The sequence below is a fragment of the Trachurus japonicus genome, chromosome 24 (genome assembly GCF_045865225.1).
Source record: "Trachurus japonicus isolate A0001 chromosome 24, Traja_1.0".
Lineage (NCBI taxonomy): Eukaryota > Metazoa > Chordata > Actinopteri > Carangiformes > Carangidae > Trachurus > Trachurus japonicus.
Window position 1 is genome coordinate 12398891 of NC_140930.1, and position 17942 is coordinate 12416832.

A 17942-nucleotide genomic window follows, 5' to 3' on the forward strand; every position below is an offset into this window, starting at 1 on the left:
TTTGTCTGCTGGCTCTTGCTGTTTATCTTAACAACCATTCATTGTCGCGGGGGGAAAAAACACATAATTTACGATGTGCTTTAAGGCTTTTTACTGCATAAATTCTCATGTTATCAAGTCTTTTTTTTGATATATATTTGAGTTTATTAAGCTTATTATCTTGAGTTATTAGGCTATTTACATGGTTTCTCTATCGCTGTATGTGGTAGCGGGTGGTGGTGATTCCCCTCTAACAACGGCTTCAGCTATTGTTGTCTTTATAATACAAGAGGTTGTTATACGCTGTCTGAGCACTGGCACATTTTCATGGCACATTGGAGGCTGCAGTGAGTCACAATCAGAAAGTGGTGACATTGGCCGAGGTGTACATTTTGTTTCTTTTCAACGATAGAGACAACTTTTGGAGAGTAAAAGAATGACATTCGATGCTGAACTCACAATGTTTCTTCTGGATTGGTAAGTAAACAGATGTTAATGCTAATATATAGCGATAGCACAATTTACAGATCCTACAAAGTGACCCTTTGCACCTTTAGTTAAACAGCATTTGTGGCCATAGGTGACAGTTGTGGAGACAAGCTGAATGCTTAAACTTATAATAAACCAGGAGACTTACTGTCAGCAGTATCTAGATAAAGTTTGCAAAATGTTAACATTAGTCACCATTAGCATTTGGTACAACCGGCCAAAAGTTTGTCAGCTTTCAATTTCTATGAGGAAAGGTATATTTTTCTTTTAAATATTGTGTGGCCTCATTCTAAAACATCTTAAACTTATTTTAAAGATAAGTTTAAAGACCTGTGTATTAAGAATATTTCAACCTGTTTGAAATAAATGCTTTCAGTATCTGCAAACAAGAAAGAATAGGTAGGTGAGGCAGGAGTTTAGAAAATACTTTTAGCTTTGGAAACAAGTTTAAACATCACCACAGCACTGGCACAGTTTTCATTCATCAAAACACATTTTACTTTGCTTTTGTATTTATTGACTCACGTGGTCCATGAGCTCCCGGACCATGCCGTTCCACTGGCCGGTGCCCTCATCCAGCGCTCCGTACTTCCCATCTTCTACTAATCTAACCTCATAGCGGAAACCCAGGATGGCCGAGAGCTCCCTCAGCAGGTCAATACAGTAGCCTTCGAATCGGTCGTTCCCATACAGAGGCTTATCTGACTTCTTAAACATCACATATGGCTCCTCCTGTGAAGGGAAAATAAATTGGAGTAAAAGTGGAAAAGTCTGTGTTTGGTATTAGATGTTAAAAAATCAGTGTGTATGCTGCTTGTGTTTTAATTTTATGAAGTCTACCAGTATGGTTGATACACGCAGGGATTTGTTAGCCAGAGAGTCGGTGATGTTGGATGTCTTGCTTTTGTGAGTTTCTGTCATATTCAGACCGCTGGGAGGATCCCATGTTCCAATCTGTAGAAACAATTCAGCGTCAAGTTTATATCACCTTGTCTTGTCTGCACAGAGGAAATAAAATGCTTTAAAGCACCAAGACCTCCAACAATTTTTCTCTTTAAGGATCAGATGCCACAGCATCAACGACACCAGCGTGACGCACCTTTTCCAGCCCCTCTTCCTTCAGACTGATGACATCCAGGTCGAAATCTGTTCTCAGTCCATTGCTCTTGTTGAAGAGAACACGCCCTGTCAAACCATCCCAGTGAGCCTGCAGACAGTAATATACAGCATAATAAACTAAAACCCTCGGCTCTCAGCACAGTCATTCCATTAACCTTAAGGTATCGTCTTTCTCAACAATATCAGTCCAACCTCTAACCATAAAACTTTTTTTCTGTCCCAATTATGAATTCCGGCTGGCTCTCTCCTCACTGTCTATCTCAACAACATAACAAGAAACAATAAAGCGGGCGAGAATAGACGCAAGTTTGACAGGTAAGACTTCATTATGCATGTGGTTCATTGTGCTTGAAGTTTCACTTCAAAGCCATTGGAGGAACAGACGGGCATGGAGAGCGACAGCAGACACAGGAGGGGGAGGAAGCGCCAGCTACTACAATGGCTCATTCTGAAAATTACCTGCAATGATACCATCCAGAGAGCTTTGTAGAACAAAGCAAATAGCTGACCCTGACTAGAGTTAAGGAGACACACAGTGGCTTTGATATAAACACGAGTGGAGATATTCGTGGAGAAAAAGCAGGAGGAAGAGAATGAAAGATCACAACAAACACAGAGTTACTGTGGATAATGCAGCGGTTATTTAGATTATAATTTAATGAAGATTTGTGAGTGTTTAAATTGGACAGTGTACTTGTTTGGGATGTTTATATGAGTTTTATCAGGAGCACAGTTTTCCACAAGAGCAGAGATGCTTGCACTGAAAACTAGACTCATAATGTGCAATAAAGTTCCATGAAAGCATTTCGGTGATTTAAAAAAGGGAATGCTTGCAAACGCCTGATTGCACGGATCAATATAACACAACAGAGCTCGAGCGTCCAGCAGATTATACAGGTCAAAGGTCAAGACAGAGTGCACTCTGACAGCGGTGATGTACCTCTTTGATGAGGCTGATGAAACGACCTCCGAATCGCCACGGCTTGTGGCGATTACACTGCAGAGAGCTGACAGTGATCTGCTGCGACTGCTGCACCGCCACCGCCACCACATGCACGGCGTCATACATCAGCGCCGCATCCGTCTGCAAAACAGGAAGGTGATATTATTAGACGTTTTTATAACACCTGTCGATACATTTCACCACCTGACCTTTAATCCGCCCATTAGCTCACCTGCGGAGAGGGACATAAGAAAAAGTGTGTGAAGTCTCGGGTGACTTGCTTTACACTTTGGTTGGGACAAGAGAACATAAATTATAAGTAACGCCAGCAGTAAATGCCCTGCACAAATGGCACCGTGTCTCAGCCTGTTAGTAAAAAAATACCCGACCGGCGTCTGAGGCGAGGCGAAAGCTCCGCCAGGGAGAGACTCACAGAGGAAGGCCGACCTGTCAGTGTGAAGACTAATGGTTCCTGATGGGTGTGCCTGTTCCCCAGAGAAAAGGGGAATGCAAAGCAGGCACCAGTGTGGACGGGACAACTCTGACTGGCACACTTGGTGTAACATGCTAAACACACAACACACACAGAGAGCCTAGCTGGGATACATGGTGGGTGGTCATCCATATAACCCTAGTAATAAGTCATCAAAAGGAGTAAATGCTCAAGCTCAGAGTTCACACGCTGACAGGCTGAGATTTATCTTTAGCACTCCACCACACTTGGCACACACGATTTCCTTATCCACATTTACTCAGATCAACACATTACAGCTCAGCTCAGATCCTCTTTTCATGGTCCCCACACAGGCTGAAATACACTGCGGTGATCTTATTTGACAAGTCCTGGATGACCAACCTGCAAGGGAGTATGAAAAATGACTCTGAGACCACAAAGTATCTGCAGCTATAGGGTCTTTGTGGATGTGCCGGCTGTCGGAGGGAATGAGCCGTGCCGCGGCACGAAGCGAGGAGCCCGACTGACCGCAGACCGCCGCTTAGCCCCGTATCAGTTCCCTATGTTTGTCTCTATAGGTGCAGCGAAGCGTCGATGCCGTCCACGTGGGAGAAGAAGAGGAGCAGACTGGAAGCGGCATAAACCACGCTTCATGTACAATTTATTCAAACCTTACTTACGGTGGCAGGCCAATTAAAGAAATAAATCTCACATCCAACAGGAGAGGAGGGAGGGAATTCAAGATGGAGAAAGAAGTGGAGTTTGTGTGTGTGTGTGGATGCGGTGGCTTTTACGCCCCACCCTCCCCAGTTCTCCTGTGCTTTTGGAGTTGGTGGCTGCTGATGTCAAAGGCAGCAGCAGATCAGAGGATGGGAGAGCAATCTCTGCACTCTTTCATCCCCACTGCTTCCCTGGGAAAGGGAACAGCTAGTGCCATATCTGCTCTCCCAGTGCCGGCAGTGTGTGTGAGCGTGTGTGCATTATGTGTGTGTGTGTGTGTAGTGGTGTTCATGGCAAATGCTGATTAGGAAAAGAGTCTGCCATTCCACTAATCTATTTCTTGAATAGAGAGAATAGAGAAGAGGATTTTTTTTTTTATACACAGCCAATATCCAAACACTATTTTCTCCACTGAAGGGAAAGTTCATCATGTCCAATCATCCAATTATTGTGTTACCAGCTACATTATGTACAAAGACATGCTGCAGGATTGAATCAAGCTTTTTTTTTTCCTCTCACGGATGCATTTACAAAAAAAAAAAAAAAAAAAAGCATCTTGGCTTGAATTCAGAAAAAGTTGCAACAATCACATTCAGTTTCAGTCCAGTGCTTTCCATTTCAAAAGTACATGATATATTTTTGAACTCATTTATTCAACAAATTCATTTCATGATTGATTTCAGTTTGGCTGTGGCATGGTTGAATTCATGCAATTCAGAAAAAAATAAAATAAAATTTAAAAAAACCTTGCCTCCCTCAACTGATCTTCATGAATATCTCTGCACTTCAGTTTTGCTTGTGACCTTTTCACTTTTCCTCCGACAACCTTGACTTTTATTCATCCATATTCAATCAATATTACATTCTTATTCTTCTAGCTCTATGACTTTATGACTTCATGACTTTATTCGTTTGGTCCAAAGTACAGTATGCACTGCATTTTTCCAATAAATGACTTGCTATAAATACACTCTGTGAAAAAGACTTCAGGAAAGAAACTATCTGACAACTTGTTTGCTAAAAACAGACAAAGTCCTAAAGACCGCCTTGGAAGTTTATTTTTACCTTTCCTTTTCATACTGAATTACGCCCTGATATCAAATCCAGCCGGGATATTTTAGGGCAAACCTTGATGTGTGACAGAAAGCTGATAATTCATTTCATAAAAGCTTAACAGATGTTACGTGGTATATTTGTCTCCAAGAAATGCAGGGTGTCGAATGCTCCCCCTTTTTTCCCCACTAAATATATGCGCCACAAAGACTATCCATATCCAATTGTTTATTCCACTTCTTATTAAGTTAGATTTTGCATCAAAATACAACACAAGCAGCCTGAGGTGAGAGTTTCATTTGTTTTCCATGAATATATTTTCTGTTTGTTTTGTTTTAAGATATTAATGCTTTGCAGAAAATTAAACCCTCTTATGGCATCACTGGAAATGAGTGGGATTATCTCATCCTCATCCTCAGCAGATATTTCACATGGTTTGAGGGAAGAGGAGGAAGAAAAAAAGAAGATTTTATGAATAAATGTGAGATTGAATTAACTGCTAAAAACGCGGACATTTCAGCGCCGCCGCTCTCCCTTGAATAAACTCACAAAAACAGATTGAGCGGCTCTGGATAAGTGATAAGCACATAATATGGATTTAATATGCTAAAATGAATTTGAAAATGAGAGAGACCGCTTTATGACGAATCATATACAGTATGCATGCTGTATCCTGACTTTGAAAAAGCCTTATAACATTGCTCATTGACAGTTTTATAGTGATAACAATATATTCATGCTTCATCAGCAGCAGTGTATGGAGTGGGTTTTTTTTTTTTTTTTTTTAGCCGGGCAACATTAGAGACAGGAATTTATTTATTGTAGCATAAAGATCGATTTGGCTCCAGGATACAGTTTATTTGGGAGTTTATTAGATGTTGTGCAGTATAAACACATTTGTGTACTCTACTGTGTTTGCAGTCCGAGGACACAATACCCCCCCCCCCCCCCCCACACACACACACACACACGTACACACACACTCCCCTCCACCCCCCTCCATCGGCCTTTTTGTTTGAATGAATCATTTATGTCATTCTGTTAGCTTCTCCTCTGACTTAACAACCATTCCTGGAAACACCCCCCACCCCTCCCACAGCCCACCCACCCACCCAACGCAATCTTTTAACTTTCCAACGCCGTGATATATCAAATATTGCACGGCTCAAATTATTTATATGGCAAAGATCCCCCCCCCCCCCCCCCCCTCTTTACTTTCCTCTCGAGCAGAACAATTCCTGAAAATCCCTTTGTGATGGAAACAAAAAGAGGCTGGCATCAAGTGGAAGGAGAGATCAAGCAGGGTGGGTGGGTGGGAGGGGTGGGGGTGAGATGATGGCTCACAGCTCTGGCAGATTGCATTCAATTTAAAAACAATCCAAGAGTGATCTTGATATTTATTTCAGAGCCAGCACAGGTCCTGTGGGGTGTTTTAAGTGTTTTAAGTGAAACCAATCTCGAACCCTTGGGACACTCAGACAGAGAGGAGGGGGCGGTGGAGTGGTGGTGTGGTAGTGGTGGTGGTGGGGGGCGGGGGGGTTCGAACAAGATGCCCAAAAACCTCTGTTGCCCTGTCTTTCTCACGTCTCTCTCTCTCTCTCCCATTCAAACACTCACAGAACCATCTGAAATCACACACTACACCCCCCTCTCCTTCAAGAAACGTCGTCATCTAGACCCCCTCTCCTCCGTTTAATGACATTTTTCCACACCTTACATCTACTTCTCCAGCCCCTTGATGTCTTAGTTCATCTTTGCATTTTCTCTCTCTCACAAATACGATACGTGAGGAACATTCAAATATTAACAAACATGGAGGGACCGGGTCGTGCGAGCGTGTGTGTGTGTGTATACGTGTGGGTACGTGTGTGTACACCACATACACAAAAACAGGAACACACTCAGGCACAGTGACAAACCTCAACTCGCAGGCTTCCCAGAGGCAGATGCCTCATTTGTCGTAGTTGCATGCGGTTTCCTCATTTAGAGCAGGTGAACTGCAAACTCCACTGAGCCGGCTGCTGTGCGTGTGTGTGTGTGTGTGTGTGTCGATGTGTGTTTACACAAATATATTCATTTTCACTGCATCAGTATTCACACCAGCTCTCCACCTGCGCATAATTCCATAATGCCTCTGATAATGTAGCACCCTGAAAAACGACATCTCTCTTTCTCTTCTCACCTCCTCTCAATCACTCATCCTGTTTTTTGTTTTTTTTCTCCCACCAGCATTGCTCTTACCACACACACACACATATACTATATACACACACACGCGCTGCTATCCACCCAGTGATGGACGTGTACTGCGGCTGCTTGTGTACAGTGGAACTCCACTGTTTATACATATCATATACATCTGATTAGCCCTAATGAGATTAGCACTGACCTGTTATTCACCATGCATCGCTGGGTTGCAGCTGCCAGGCACAGAGCAACAACACACACACATTCTATCTCATACATATGCACTCTCTCTTTCTCACACACACACACACACACATATACTGGCAGTATTGCCATCAGCGTCAGAGTCACAATGTCAGCGGGAGAGAGAGAAGCTCATTGTTTTCTGGGAGCTGAAGTCACTCTGCCCTCAGATCACAGACAGACCCATGGGGTTTGATGATTTGATAGAAGACGGGGGTAATTATTCATTTCATTCCATAGTTTATATGTATTTGTGCCGCTTCACTGCACAGTCGGTGCAAGTATCACAGCCACAAATTCTTCTGTCAGATAAATTGCTGCTTTTCTAAACTTTATGATTTTTAGCTATTAAATCTTCAGGAGACGAGCAGAGTCTTTTGTAAGAAGAAAAAAAAAAACACACACGACACTAAATTATAATTTCTACTTGTATCAAAGAGATACCACCCCCACTGAGTGACTTACTGTATTTGTTTAATCTGCCAAGATGAAAATTCTCATGAGGGACGTGGACACTGGTGGGAAATGGCTGTATGTAATTAGTGGAGGATTTTAACTCCAGCAAAAAGCCTCCCTGAGACGCTTGTCCACTCTCTTTCTGAGAATTAGATGAGAAGAGCAGTAGCGCCGTCTTATCCGTCTGTTCCATACCAGGCTGGAGCCGGCAGACAGTTAGCTTAGCTTAGCTTAGCTTAGCTTAGCATAACGGGGGAAATAAATAGCCAGTCCCCAGAGACAACTGTTTCCTAACACCTCCTGGTTCCAGTTTCATATTGTGAAAACAAATATGGGCTGTATGCATACTTCTCAAAATGCTAAACTACTCCTAAGCAGTCCAATGTTTACAGATATTCAGTAATTTAAGATCAAGCTTTTCCTTTTGTATTAACTGAAATGTAATTCAAGATGTAACCATGTGTTTCTGGCACTGATGCGTTATATGAGATCTCGGGTGAGGAAACTGAGTCACTGCGTTGAGAAGTTTCACTTTAGTGCAAAAAGAAAATGAAATGACGAGAGTTGAAAAACCCTGAAATGTGACACGTGTGATTTATGGGCTATATTATGGCTGTTTCAGGCTTCCTAGCGGAGAAGGGAGACCAGGCTGTGTCAGATAATTTTGCTGGGGAAAAAAAGCCCTCAGGTGACTGAGGCTCACTGTAGTGTCATCTCCCAGCCGCTGTCCATAACTTTTCCTCCCTCTCTCTCTCTCTCTCTCTGGTTCTTTCTCTCTGACCGCCTATGTTCTGCCCCAGTCCCTCCTCGCGCCCTCCGTTCTCTTCTATCTCTCCCTCCCTTCATCCCCCTTTGTGTTTCTTTCACCGTCTTATCCAGCTGCTCTCTCCAGTATTTCACTGAGCCATGCGTGCACGTTGCTCACTCACAGTGTGGGTATACGGGGTGGCTTTGCCAGTGCCGTCACTGTCATTTTTCCTCTTTTTCTTTTGTGCGTTGGAGGTTTAATCCCTTTCTCACATTGCATTTCCACATGCTGAGGCAACAGAGCAGCCTTGTTGCATTTTTTTTTTCTTAATGCGGTTTTTGTCACAGGGAAGTAAGACTGGCTTCCTCCGACGAGGACCCCTGGGTATCGGATCCATTGATTTATGGATTTATGTGAAAGCACATTCATGGCTTTATTGTAGATTTAAGTGCACTTTAAAGGGGGATAAAGAACTACACTGCAGAGAATTTTGGTTTAAAAGAGAGGGTCCTGTGGGAGTGATGAGAGAGGCAGCAGAACTCTGTTTGATGTATGTCTATATATATTTACTCAGAATTGATATTATGTTATGAAAGTGTGCACATTTTTATCAAATACTGACAGGTGCTTTAATGTGGAAAAGCCTCAACTCTGACCTAACATTGTACTTTTGTCAAATAATCTCTTTGTTTCAAAAAAGAACATTTCACACCCCTGTGACCTTAAAGCACTCCCCTGTAATGTGTGAATGACATTTTAGAGCTCGGTGAGATAAAGTCAGAAAGGAACAGACACTTAGTGACCTCATGAAACTTTGAAAACCAACCATTTGTTTACTTAGCTAAATGGGTAAAGCAGTTCAAACATGCACAGACTGCTCATGCTAGCTATCTAGTTCATTCCTCTGTTTGTTCCAAACAAACCACTGGTGCTGCTGCCAGAAACACACTCTTGCATACCAGATTTCCCTCCATAAAGATGTCAGATATTGTGTTAAAGCAAAAGTATTTTGTACATGAGATGAACAGTGTGCATCCATGCTGGCAGCTCTGTGAGGATGTATTTAGGACCTGTGGAGCTTTGAAATAACATGCCCCCAAAGTAAAAATACTAACACATTGATTTGTAGCATAATATTTACCATATTCACCATCTTGATTTAACATTTTAGCATGCTAACATTCACTAATTAGCACTAAACACTGGTGGAAATGTGATTAGCTCTGGTCAGAAAGAAAAGTACTGGATAAATATAAAATCTGACCTGTTACAAGAAAAATAAATTCAGGGGATCAACTCACCCTGAGGCGAACATTCGTATGCGCCACATCTCATGACAATGCATTCAATAGCTGTTTAAGGGATTCACTCAAAACCAAAATGTGGTCATGTTATTGAAAAGACATGGGGATAATCAAAGGCCCCCTGAGACCACGAATATTTGGATGAAAGTTTAGGGTCAAACTGTCCAGTAGTTGAGTTATTTAAGTCTGGACCAAAGCGGTGGACTGACTGAGCGTCTGACAAACTGACGCTGCCATCCCTCGAGCCACGCCGCTAGTGTGGCTAAAAATGTCACAGATTGTTACAGTAAGTGAAGAGAGAAAACAATATGGCATGTGCCAAACTGCAGGCTGTGAATCCTCGGAGCAGTGGTGTCCCACCAGACCCTTCAGGCAACAGCATGCTGTTGGCAGCACTGTCCACTTCAGAGTCCACCCTAATTAGCACCACGCTGCCTAACCTACATCTGATTAAGTGGCTGTTTAACATGATGGCCTTTCTTCATATTTAATCAGCCTCCAGCCAAATTTAACTAAAGAGGCTGGTAGGTGCCCTACTCCACGGCTTTTTTTTCCTCCCTCTTACTTCATCAGTTACTCGGTCCAAAAAATCTCCACAGTGACAAAGCTTTTACTATTCAAACCCCTTGAAAACAGGCCAAGACATGGGTTGTGATTAAATGGCGAGACACTTACGAACTCGGCTTCATCTGCAACAACAACCAGATAGAGCTGGACTCTACAGAGCTGGAGGAGGAGAGGAGAGTTTGTTGGAGGGCTCAACAGTCCTTCGCATTTCGCTACCATCTGGTGGAGAGGATGCAGGCAGTATGGAGGGAGTCCACACTTGATTTATAGTGTAAACAACACAGGCAGTGTTAATTACATCTGGGTTGCTGCTAAACAGTGGGCATTTTACAGGGGTCTCTCCAGACTACCCAGGTAGAATGATGCTATCAATTTCAACATGTCCAGGAGCATTTTGTTGTTGTTTTTTCGCATGCTGATATTTAATAAGAATATGCACTGACTTGTTATTTTTAAATTGCAATAATGGTGCAACAGTGCAGCATGAATTCCCCATTGTTCTCCACGTGTGCATACAAGAGACATTCTTTCTGCCCGCATGTCTCTACAGATGAATTAGTCATTTCTTTTGTGCACATGACAGTGTTCATGAATGTACGTATAGTGAGTTTACGGTGAAAGAAAAAAGCATTCAAGTCCCTCATATTATAGAGTAGATAAGTGGTAATACCACACTGTAGAAATGCTCTATTAATTCAAGTGAAAGTCTTGGATCGGAAAGGCTCCTTTCACTGGGTCCTATTATTATATTATTGGATCATTAATACTGATGCAATAATGTGTAAGTGGCCTTTTAATGTTGTGGCTGGTTGTAGTGGAGCTAAATCTAAATATTTTATATGCTGTTGGGTAATTCACTGCATAACAACACATCATCTTTTATCATACTCATTTTTATCTTAATATTAACTAACTACTAACAATAACTGCACAAATAAACGTTGTAGAGTAAAAAGTACTTCTTTTCCCCCACCTTATTTCGTGTACTGGATGTTCTTTTCCCTATACACTCATTATGTGTGTGTGTGTGTGTGTGTGTGTGTGTGTGTGTGTGTGTGTGTGTGTGGAGGTGGGAGGACCAGCCTCTCCAAGGATGATAGTTTGCCAAGGCCAGCCAATATCCCTGAGCACGAGTGTGACCATGACACACACGGCTCCCGCTGGCTGCATCAGCCTCCAGGGGCTGATTGTATGATAGTGATCTGATGATGGTTGTAGTGCCTGATTGCAAAGGCTTTTATTGTCCTATATAACATCAGCAGGCGCCCCCTTGCATTATTCTGTCTGTCGTGTCCACCGTGCGCGTGCATGTGTGCATGCATGCGTGCGCGGTATGTGACTTACAGGGGGAGATATTGTTTGGGAATCTGTTTGTTGTCTTAACCTATTTGCATGGTATTAAATCGTTTTTCTCCCCCCTTTTAGAGCTTCATTTATTAACATGTTAAGACAATAAATAAAAGAGACATTAAAGTAAAACGTGTCAGAGGGAGGAAAATCAAAGGAAAAAGCAGATAATACATCCCTCCTTTTAAATTCCTCCTCTCCCTCTGCCTATTCCCGCTCACAAAAGGCTTCTATGGACCAAGGGAGCACTGGTGCTAATAATGTTGATGCTGTGCCAAGCCCAGCTGGTGGTGCCCGGCACAGGGCATCGAGTGTCTGCTCTCCACAGTCGCTGTCTTTAAAAGGCTCTCTCCTCTGCCAACTGGGATCAGAGGGAGTGAGATCACATTGCTGTAATGGACGCAACCAACCTGTGAATCTGTGTGGAGCTCTCTCTGTTAGCTCTGTCCGTTCCCCATATCAAATACAACATCCAAAACAACGGCATACTAAAAAAATCATTGGACAGGAGCTTAAAATGACACCTAATTAGAGGCTAACAAACACAAATATATACAGCATATTTGATAAGAATAATCAATAATACATGGGCAGATATTTGTTCTTTAAACATACAGACACAATAAATTAACATTTTTTGACGAGCAGCCCTTCAGGGGGGATCTTTTGAAGTTGGACTTTTTTTTGCCTATGCTCTCTAGAAAGCCGACAGGATTTTCTAAACCCTTTCCTCTGCATTTCTGTGCCTCGACTCCTTGTAGCTAATTGGTTGGTATATACCATATGTCAATATATATCTGAGATAAGCTCAAACTGGCCGCATCAAGTCATGCCGATGCATCTGTTTGGCTGCTGAACCCAACAGAATCTGCTGTGCACAACTTCTATGTGTGGATATTTAGTAGAGAGCGCCTCCTGTGCACTGTAGAATTTGTTTAAGCTGCAGGGTAAAAGACTGAAATCAGTTTTGAACAAATAAAAGGATTCCCCCAAATGCTGAATCCAATTTCCAGTGAAGTTTATTTGTGCTGTGATTCATATCAGGCAAAATTACAGTATGTGTCCTCCTGTATTCGATATCATATTGACTGGGGAGCTCTGAATTTGGCTCGACACCCGTAACCGAGGACCCTCGCTTCGGTCGTAATGCTGAATGCAGCTCGCAGGGAGAGGGATCCATGTGTGGGTATTCTCCTCCTATTGTCAGGCAGCCATGTGCTACCCTACAAACAAACCCACCGACGGGGGCCAAACGAGAGCCAAGTGCCCCACCACCCCCTCCTCCTTCTCCTCCTCCTCCTCCTCCTCCTCCACCTCTCTGCAGAGGAGCCGCTAAACATGCAGAACCGTAGAAGACAAACTAGAGTGTTGTGTTGTGCGCAGCGTGTTTCACACTTGCATACGGTACAGTATAAACACACACTTGTATGTAAACATGCACAATAAAACGAGCTCTAATCAGCTTGCAGGTTCCTCCATCCTGCTCTCAGTGTGTGGGTGGCTCCCACTCTACTCCCAGCAGTCCTTGTTAATGCAGCAAGGTGTCTGTTCTCCCCCCTCCCCTTGTGTATTTCTCAGCAAAAACCTGCTTCCTCCCGCTCTGCCTTTCTTTTTCATTCTCAGCTCACAGTATCCCTAATTCATGCCGGAATAGAAATGAAGTTTACTCAACTCTAACTGGAGTTCTTAGTGAGTATTCTTCTGCTGCGACACACTGTGCTGTAAATATTTTAAAGGTGCAATTTGCAATACAGATGTAAACAAATGGGTCAGCGCATCAAAAAGTCACGGCGTTGTGTAGAAAACCGGAATACCACAAGTGTATTACAACGATACACACGTTAATCAACAGCCGTGGGGAAGAGAACGCGCCTTGAATGACAGCTCTGTTACAAAAGCAAAAGAGGAGGAGAAACCCCCATGTGTGTTTACAGTGTAACCAAGCAGGGATGAGAGGATTCATCATGTCACTTTTTAGAAGTCTAATGAAGAAACGCAACCGAACTTATGGTTTGGTTTTCTATGAAACACATGCACGATTTGGATTTGGTTTTCAGAATAAAAATTTCAGGGGCCCCTGTTTCACATAAAGCAATTTTGCTTTGGGGGGCTGCAAATGGTGGCGGCCTCACGTCTCACAAATGACTGTCACTGTCAGAAATTACGGATAAATGTGTGAGTTTTTTCGACAGCAGCTCTCAAAACGCACAGGCACGGGGTCGCAGGTACAGTAACGTGGGAAAAAGGGGGTGGGGGATGCTGGTAGTGGTAGTGGTAGTGGTGAGGCAGTTATTTCATGTTGCAAACAACAGCTTTCATGCTGCAAATTTGGTGAAATGGAACCCAATCCCAGCATGCATCATTGAATCCCGTGTGCGTGGGTATGCAATTTGTATCCCGTGGGGGGAAAAAGGCGGACTGCCATTAACAACGTAGGGATACTGACACAATGCAAACACCAGCATGAGTAGATATTGCTGAAGAAACACCAGCATGAGTAGCATGATATAAACACTGTATAATGAAAACCGTGTGAGATTACGCACAGAGAATGTGTCGCTTTCACTTCATCATCTGTATGTCACCCCAGCTAACTTTCCCTGTGTGCAGCCAAACACAGCTATTTAAGTGAAAAGGCAATATATACAGTCCTACGCTAGGAGCAAATGCAGTGTTGTATTTTTTAATCATCGTCATTAGCAATTATTTACAGTATCCTAGGAAAGTTTGCTGAGCGTGCATGTTTTCTGTGCTGAATCGAAGTTTAAGTTTCCTGCCCGAGGATACGTTTTGCAATAGCTGCTGACAGAAAGGAAGAAAACATCATCATCACGGTGGCTTGGAAACGTGTTAAGTATCTTCATTTCGCTTGTGTTTTCATGCTTTTTAATGCTGCCCCATGTGAACCGTAGAAGCAGCCCCATCATGCCGCTCAGATTACCCAAACAACTGCTCTCTATTAATAACAGAGTCATTATTAGGAGCTATTACACCAGAATTTTCAATTGTGCCGAGGACACTGGAGAACATCCAGTCCTCTGTTGTGGTAATTATAGCTCAATGAAATGTAGACATAAATGAAATGATGCAGATGTAAAAAAAAATAATAAAAAAAAATATCTGGGCCTAAAGCTTCAGCGAGGCGTACGGCTGGGGAACTGTGTTTTTTTTCCTTCCCCTCAATTAAATCCAAGTTAGTTTGGTGAAAGGGGGATTTAAAAGAATTCAAATTACAACAAAGCGTTAAAACCAAATATCTCATTAGCTGCAGGCAATAATTATACACAGATGGGACAAAATAACGATCAGATTAGATGTGAAAATATCTAATCTGTGTATCTATCTATCTATCTGTGCACAGGTTTTCGGTCTCTAACTGCTGTTAATTCGCACGAGTTACAACAATTGGAGTTACAAATGACTCCGGGGACGTGGTTAAAGAGTCGTCAGATGATGAAGCCGACGATATCATCTGTAACTCGCGCGTCCGCAGCACGCAGACGTCCTGGACTAATTAGCATCCCCAAGACTTATTATGCATCGCTCTGTGTCAGAAATGCTTCTGACAAACAGAGTTGAGAGGCCGAGGCCGAGTGTGTTTGTGTCTGCGCTGAGTCTAGTTTGGCCGAAGAGGGACTTCTCATTATGCATTCTTCCCTGAGACAACACTCGGCCTCACCCAAGGCGCAGAGTGTCACTGTGATTATACACTCGCCTGCATTAATGCGAGCCTAGTGGTGTGAGAAAACATCACATGCACCTCTCTCTCTCTCAACGCTCGGAACATCCCCCCACCGCCGTCTCTCCTGCCCGTTCTCCTACTCCTCCTGTTCATCATCAACAATACCCCCCCCACCCCCACCACCACCACCACCACCATACTCCACCCCCTCCAATCCTGCTGCCACCATTTCACCTACTGCACCTTCCTCCTCCTCCACCTCCTCCTCCTCCTCCTCCCATCTCAGTCAATCAATCCTTCATGAAATCACAAGGTGACACGGGCGGCGTTGTCCTGGTAACCACCGCTACACAACTGTTGCCTGGCCACCGAGCAGCAAACAAGCCCAGAGCCCAGCAAGGCTTCTGTGTTGCAGAGAATGACAAGGTATGAGACAGAGAGAGAGAGATGGAGAGAGAGATGGAGAGAGAGAGAGAGAGAGAGGGGGGAAATAAAAGGCTGGAGGGAGGGTCGCGGGTGGAAGGTCACACACTGGCTGCCGCAGCCCTCCTACACTTTCATTTAATGATACCCTTCAAGGTGGCTTCTCTGCCCAGAAGCACCGCGGCACAAATGTCGGGCAAATCCACAAATTAATTAGACACATTTGCGTTGCAGAGAAACCAAACATTATTCTAACCCATGCATTTATAATGTAGGTACGGGGTATTTTATTAAACATCCGCCAAACTGCTTCGCAATTATGCCTTTGTAAAACCATCAAAATCACAATGTGTGTATTCTCCATCCCTTCATTCACTCACTACAGAGAATCCTCTTGGGTCGGATCACTAAAAGAAAAAAAATACATCAGAGCTGGGATTTATAAATAGGGCATTCTAATGAAGCACTTTATCAAGCTTGCATGAGGCTTTGGACGTATTATTTATTATTTAACGGTGGTTCTAGTCCAGTGAGATATGTCAATATGTAGTATAGGATCTGACAAAATGATTCATGCAATGCTAATTAATCAATTCAACATTCTCCACTAATATCCATTAATTTCCGGTGAAGGGGAAAAAAAATCAAGTGATTTAACCTCTTTGTGTATTGCATTAATCTTTTTTTTTTTGCATACATAACTAGTTTCCTTGTTTATCTGCATTCGGGTGCACATACATAGTGTTTGTGTGGAAATAAAATATGATATTTCTGTATTTACAGAAGTGTGAGCTGCATGTTGACAAGATATTATAGTAAACTGTGATGTATTTGCATGGTTTTTATTTCGGAAATTGAACTTCAAAGACATTTATTTTCATGACTGAGTGTTTGTTTTCATTTCTGAATGTATGTCAGAAGGCAGTGATTGATATATGAATAGGCATCATGCACCGTGTCTAATCTGAGGGCCTTGTCTTCACGTCTTTGATGTAAAGACACTTCTTTCATTACACAGATTTTGTGTAGCACATCTTTAATCTGCCAAGAAGAAAGAAAGCCCGGCTAAAAGATTGAAAAAACCCCCCCAAAAAACAGAAAAAAGGTGTTTGTCTGCAAGGAAGGTGTCGTGAGGGAAGGGGGGGTAAATGGACTGTTTACAACAAGAGACACAGAGAGGGACCTTGAACGTCCATGACGAGCTCCATTCCCGTTTTCACTTTCAAATCACCTTATCCAATGCTTTTTTGGATGGCATCCTAAAAAACCAAGGCCATAATTTCCATCCAATTTGCTCCCTCTCTCTGCATGAACACTGACAGATTGTCATATTTTGGCCACGCTCCCAGAGGAGAGTTGTGAGAGGCAGGAGGGCAGATAAACGGCTATTACCATTCACACCGGCTCATTACTGAGCATTTAGACCCAGGAGCACCAGCCCAAAAGCTCCACACAGTGGGCGTTCGTGCCGCTCCCGTACCCGCCCCAGGAGCCCTGAACCATGCAGCTTGTGATTGACAACTCTGTCTTCTATTGTATTTTTCAAAACAAAGATTTATTTACTCCACGCCATGTATAACTTCATAAAGATCATATTATACAAACGGCATAATATCCCCAAAGGTGCAGTTACACTACAAATGGCTTCCAATTATTGCGTTCGCTCGGAGATAGAGGAGTAATGTGGAGCTATGAGCAGGATTTTACATTCGCGGCACAACTCATGCATTACATAAGCAGCATAAAAAAACCTTTCAACGTACCGTCATGAATCCATCCAGCAGGCCTGAGTCCGGTTTGGGCGGGGCTTGTAGCCGCTCCATTGACCACTTCTCAATGATTGATGACACCTGAGAGTTTTCTGTGTTGAGGATGCGGAACCCAGTCATGTTGACTCCACTGAAACGATACGGCTCCATGTCCAGGGCAAAGAGGTCCTGGAGGCATAAAGAGGAAAGTCTGGATGTGTTGGAGCAATTAATTTCTCATCTTTGGGTTGTGTGCGCGCCGCTTATTTTCTTAACATTGTTAATAATTCAACGGCTACTTGAGTGGCAGCTTTAGCAAAAGAAGTGAGCGCACAGAGTACAGTTGAAGGTATTTCAGGAGTTGTTTGATCTCATGCAGAGGCAGTAGCCTTGATTAAGGCGAGGCTTTCAAGGTTACAGGCAGGCTTTTTGGTGGACTGCCATCTATCATGTGGAAGCGAAAGGACAACCCAATTGTCC

The 17942-nt window shown here is 43.1% G+C and overlaps 1 protein-coding gene across 2 annotated transcripts in view; it reads right to left on the reverse strand.

Annotated features, from left to right (window-relative positions):
- The window catches only part of LOC146961439 (glutamate receptor ionotropic, kainate 2-like), a 59614-nt gene that overhangs the window by 16766 nt on the left and 24906 nt on the right, over positions 1–17942 (reverse strand). For both annotated transcript variants that reach the window (XM_085770052.1, XM_085770051.1), the window contains exons 6-10: positions 17478–17651; positions 2528–2671; positions 1568–1675; positions 1309–1422; positions 994–1200 (exon numbers count right to left, since the gene is read on the reverse strand). In XM_085770052.1, coding sequence (XP_085626178.1) covers positions 994–1200; positions 1309–1422; positions 1568–1675; positions 2528–2671; positions 17478–17651 — 747 coding nt within the window. The remainder of the gene's footprint in view (positions 1–993; positions 1201–1308; positions 1423–1567; positions 1676–2527; positions 2672–17477; positions 17652–17942) is intronic.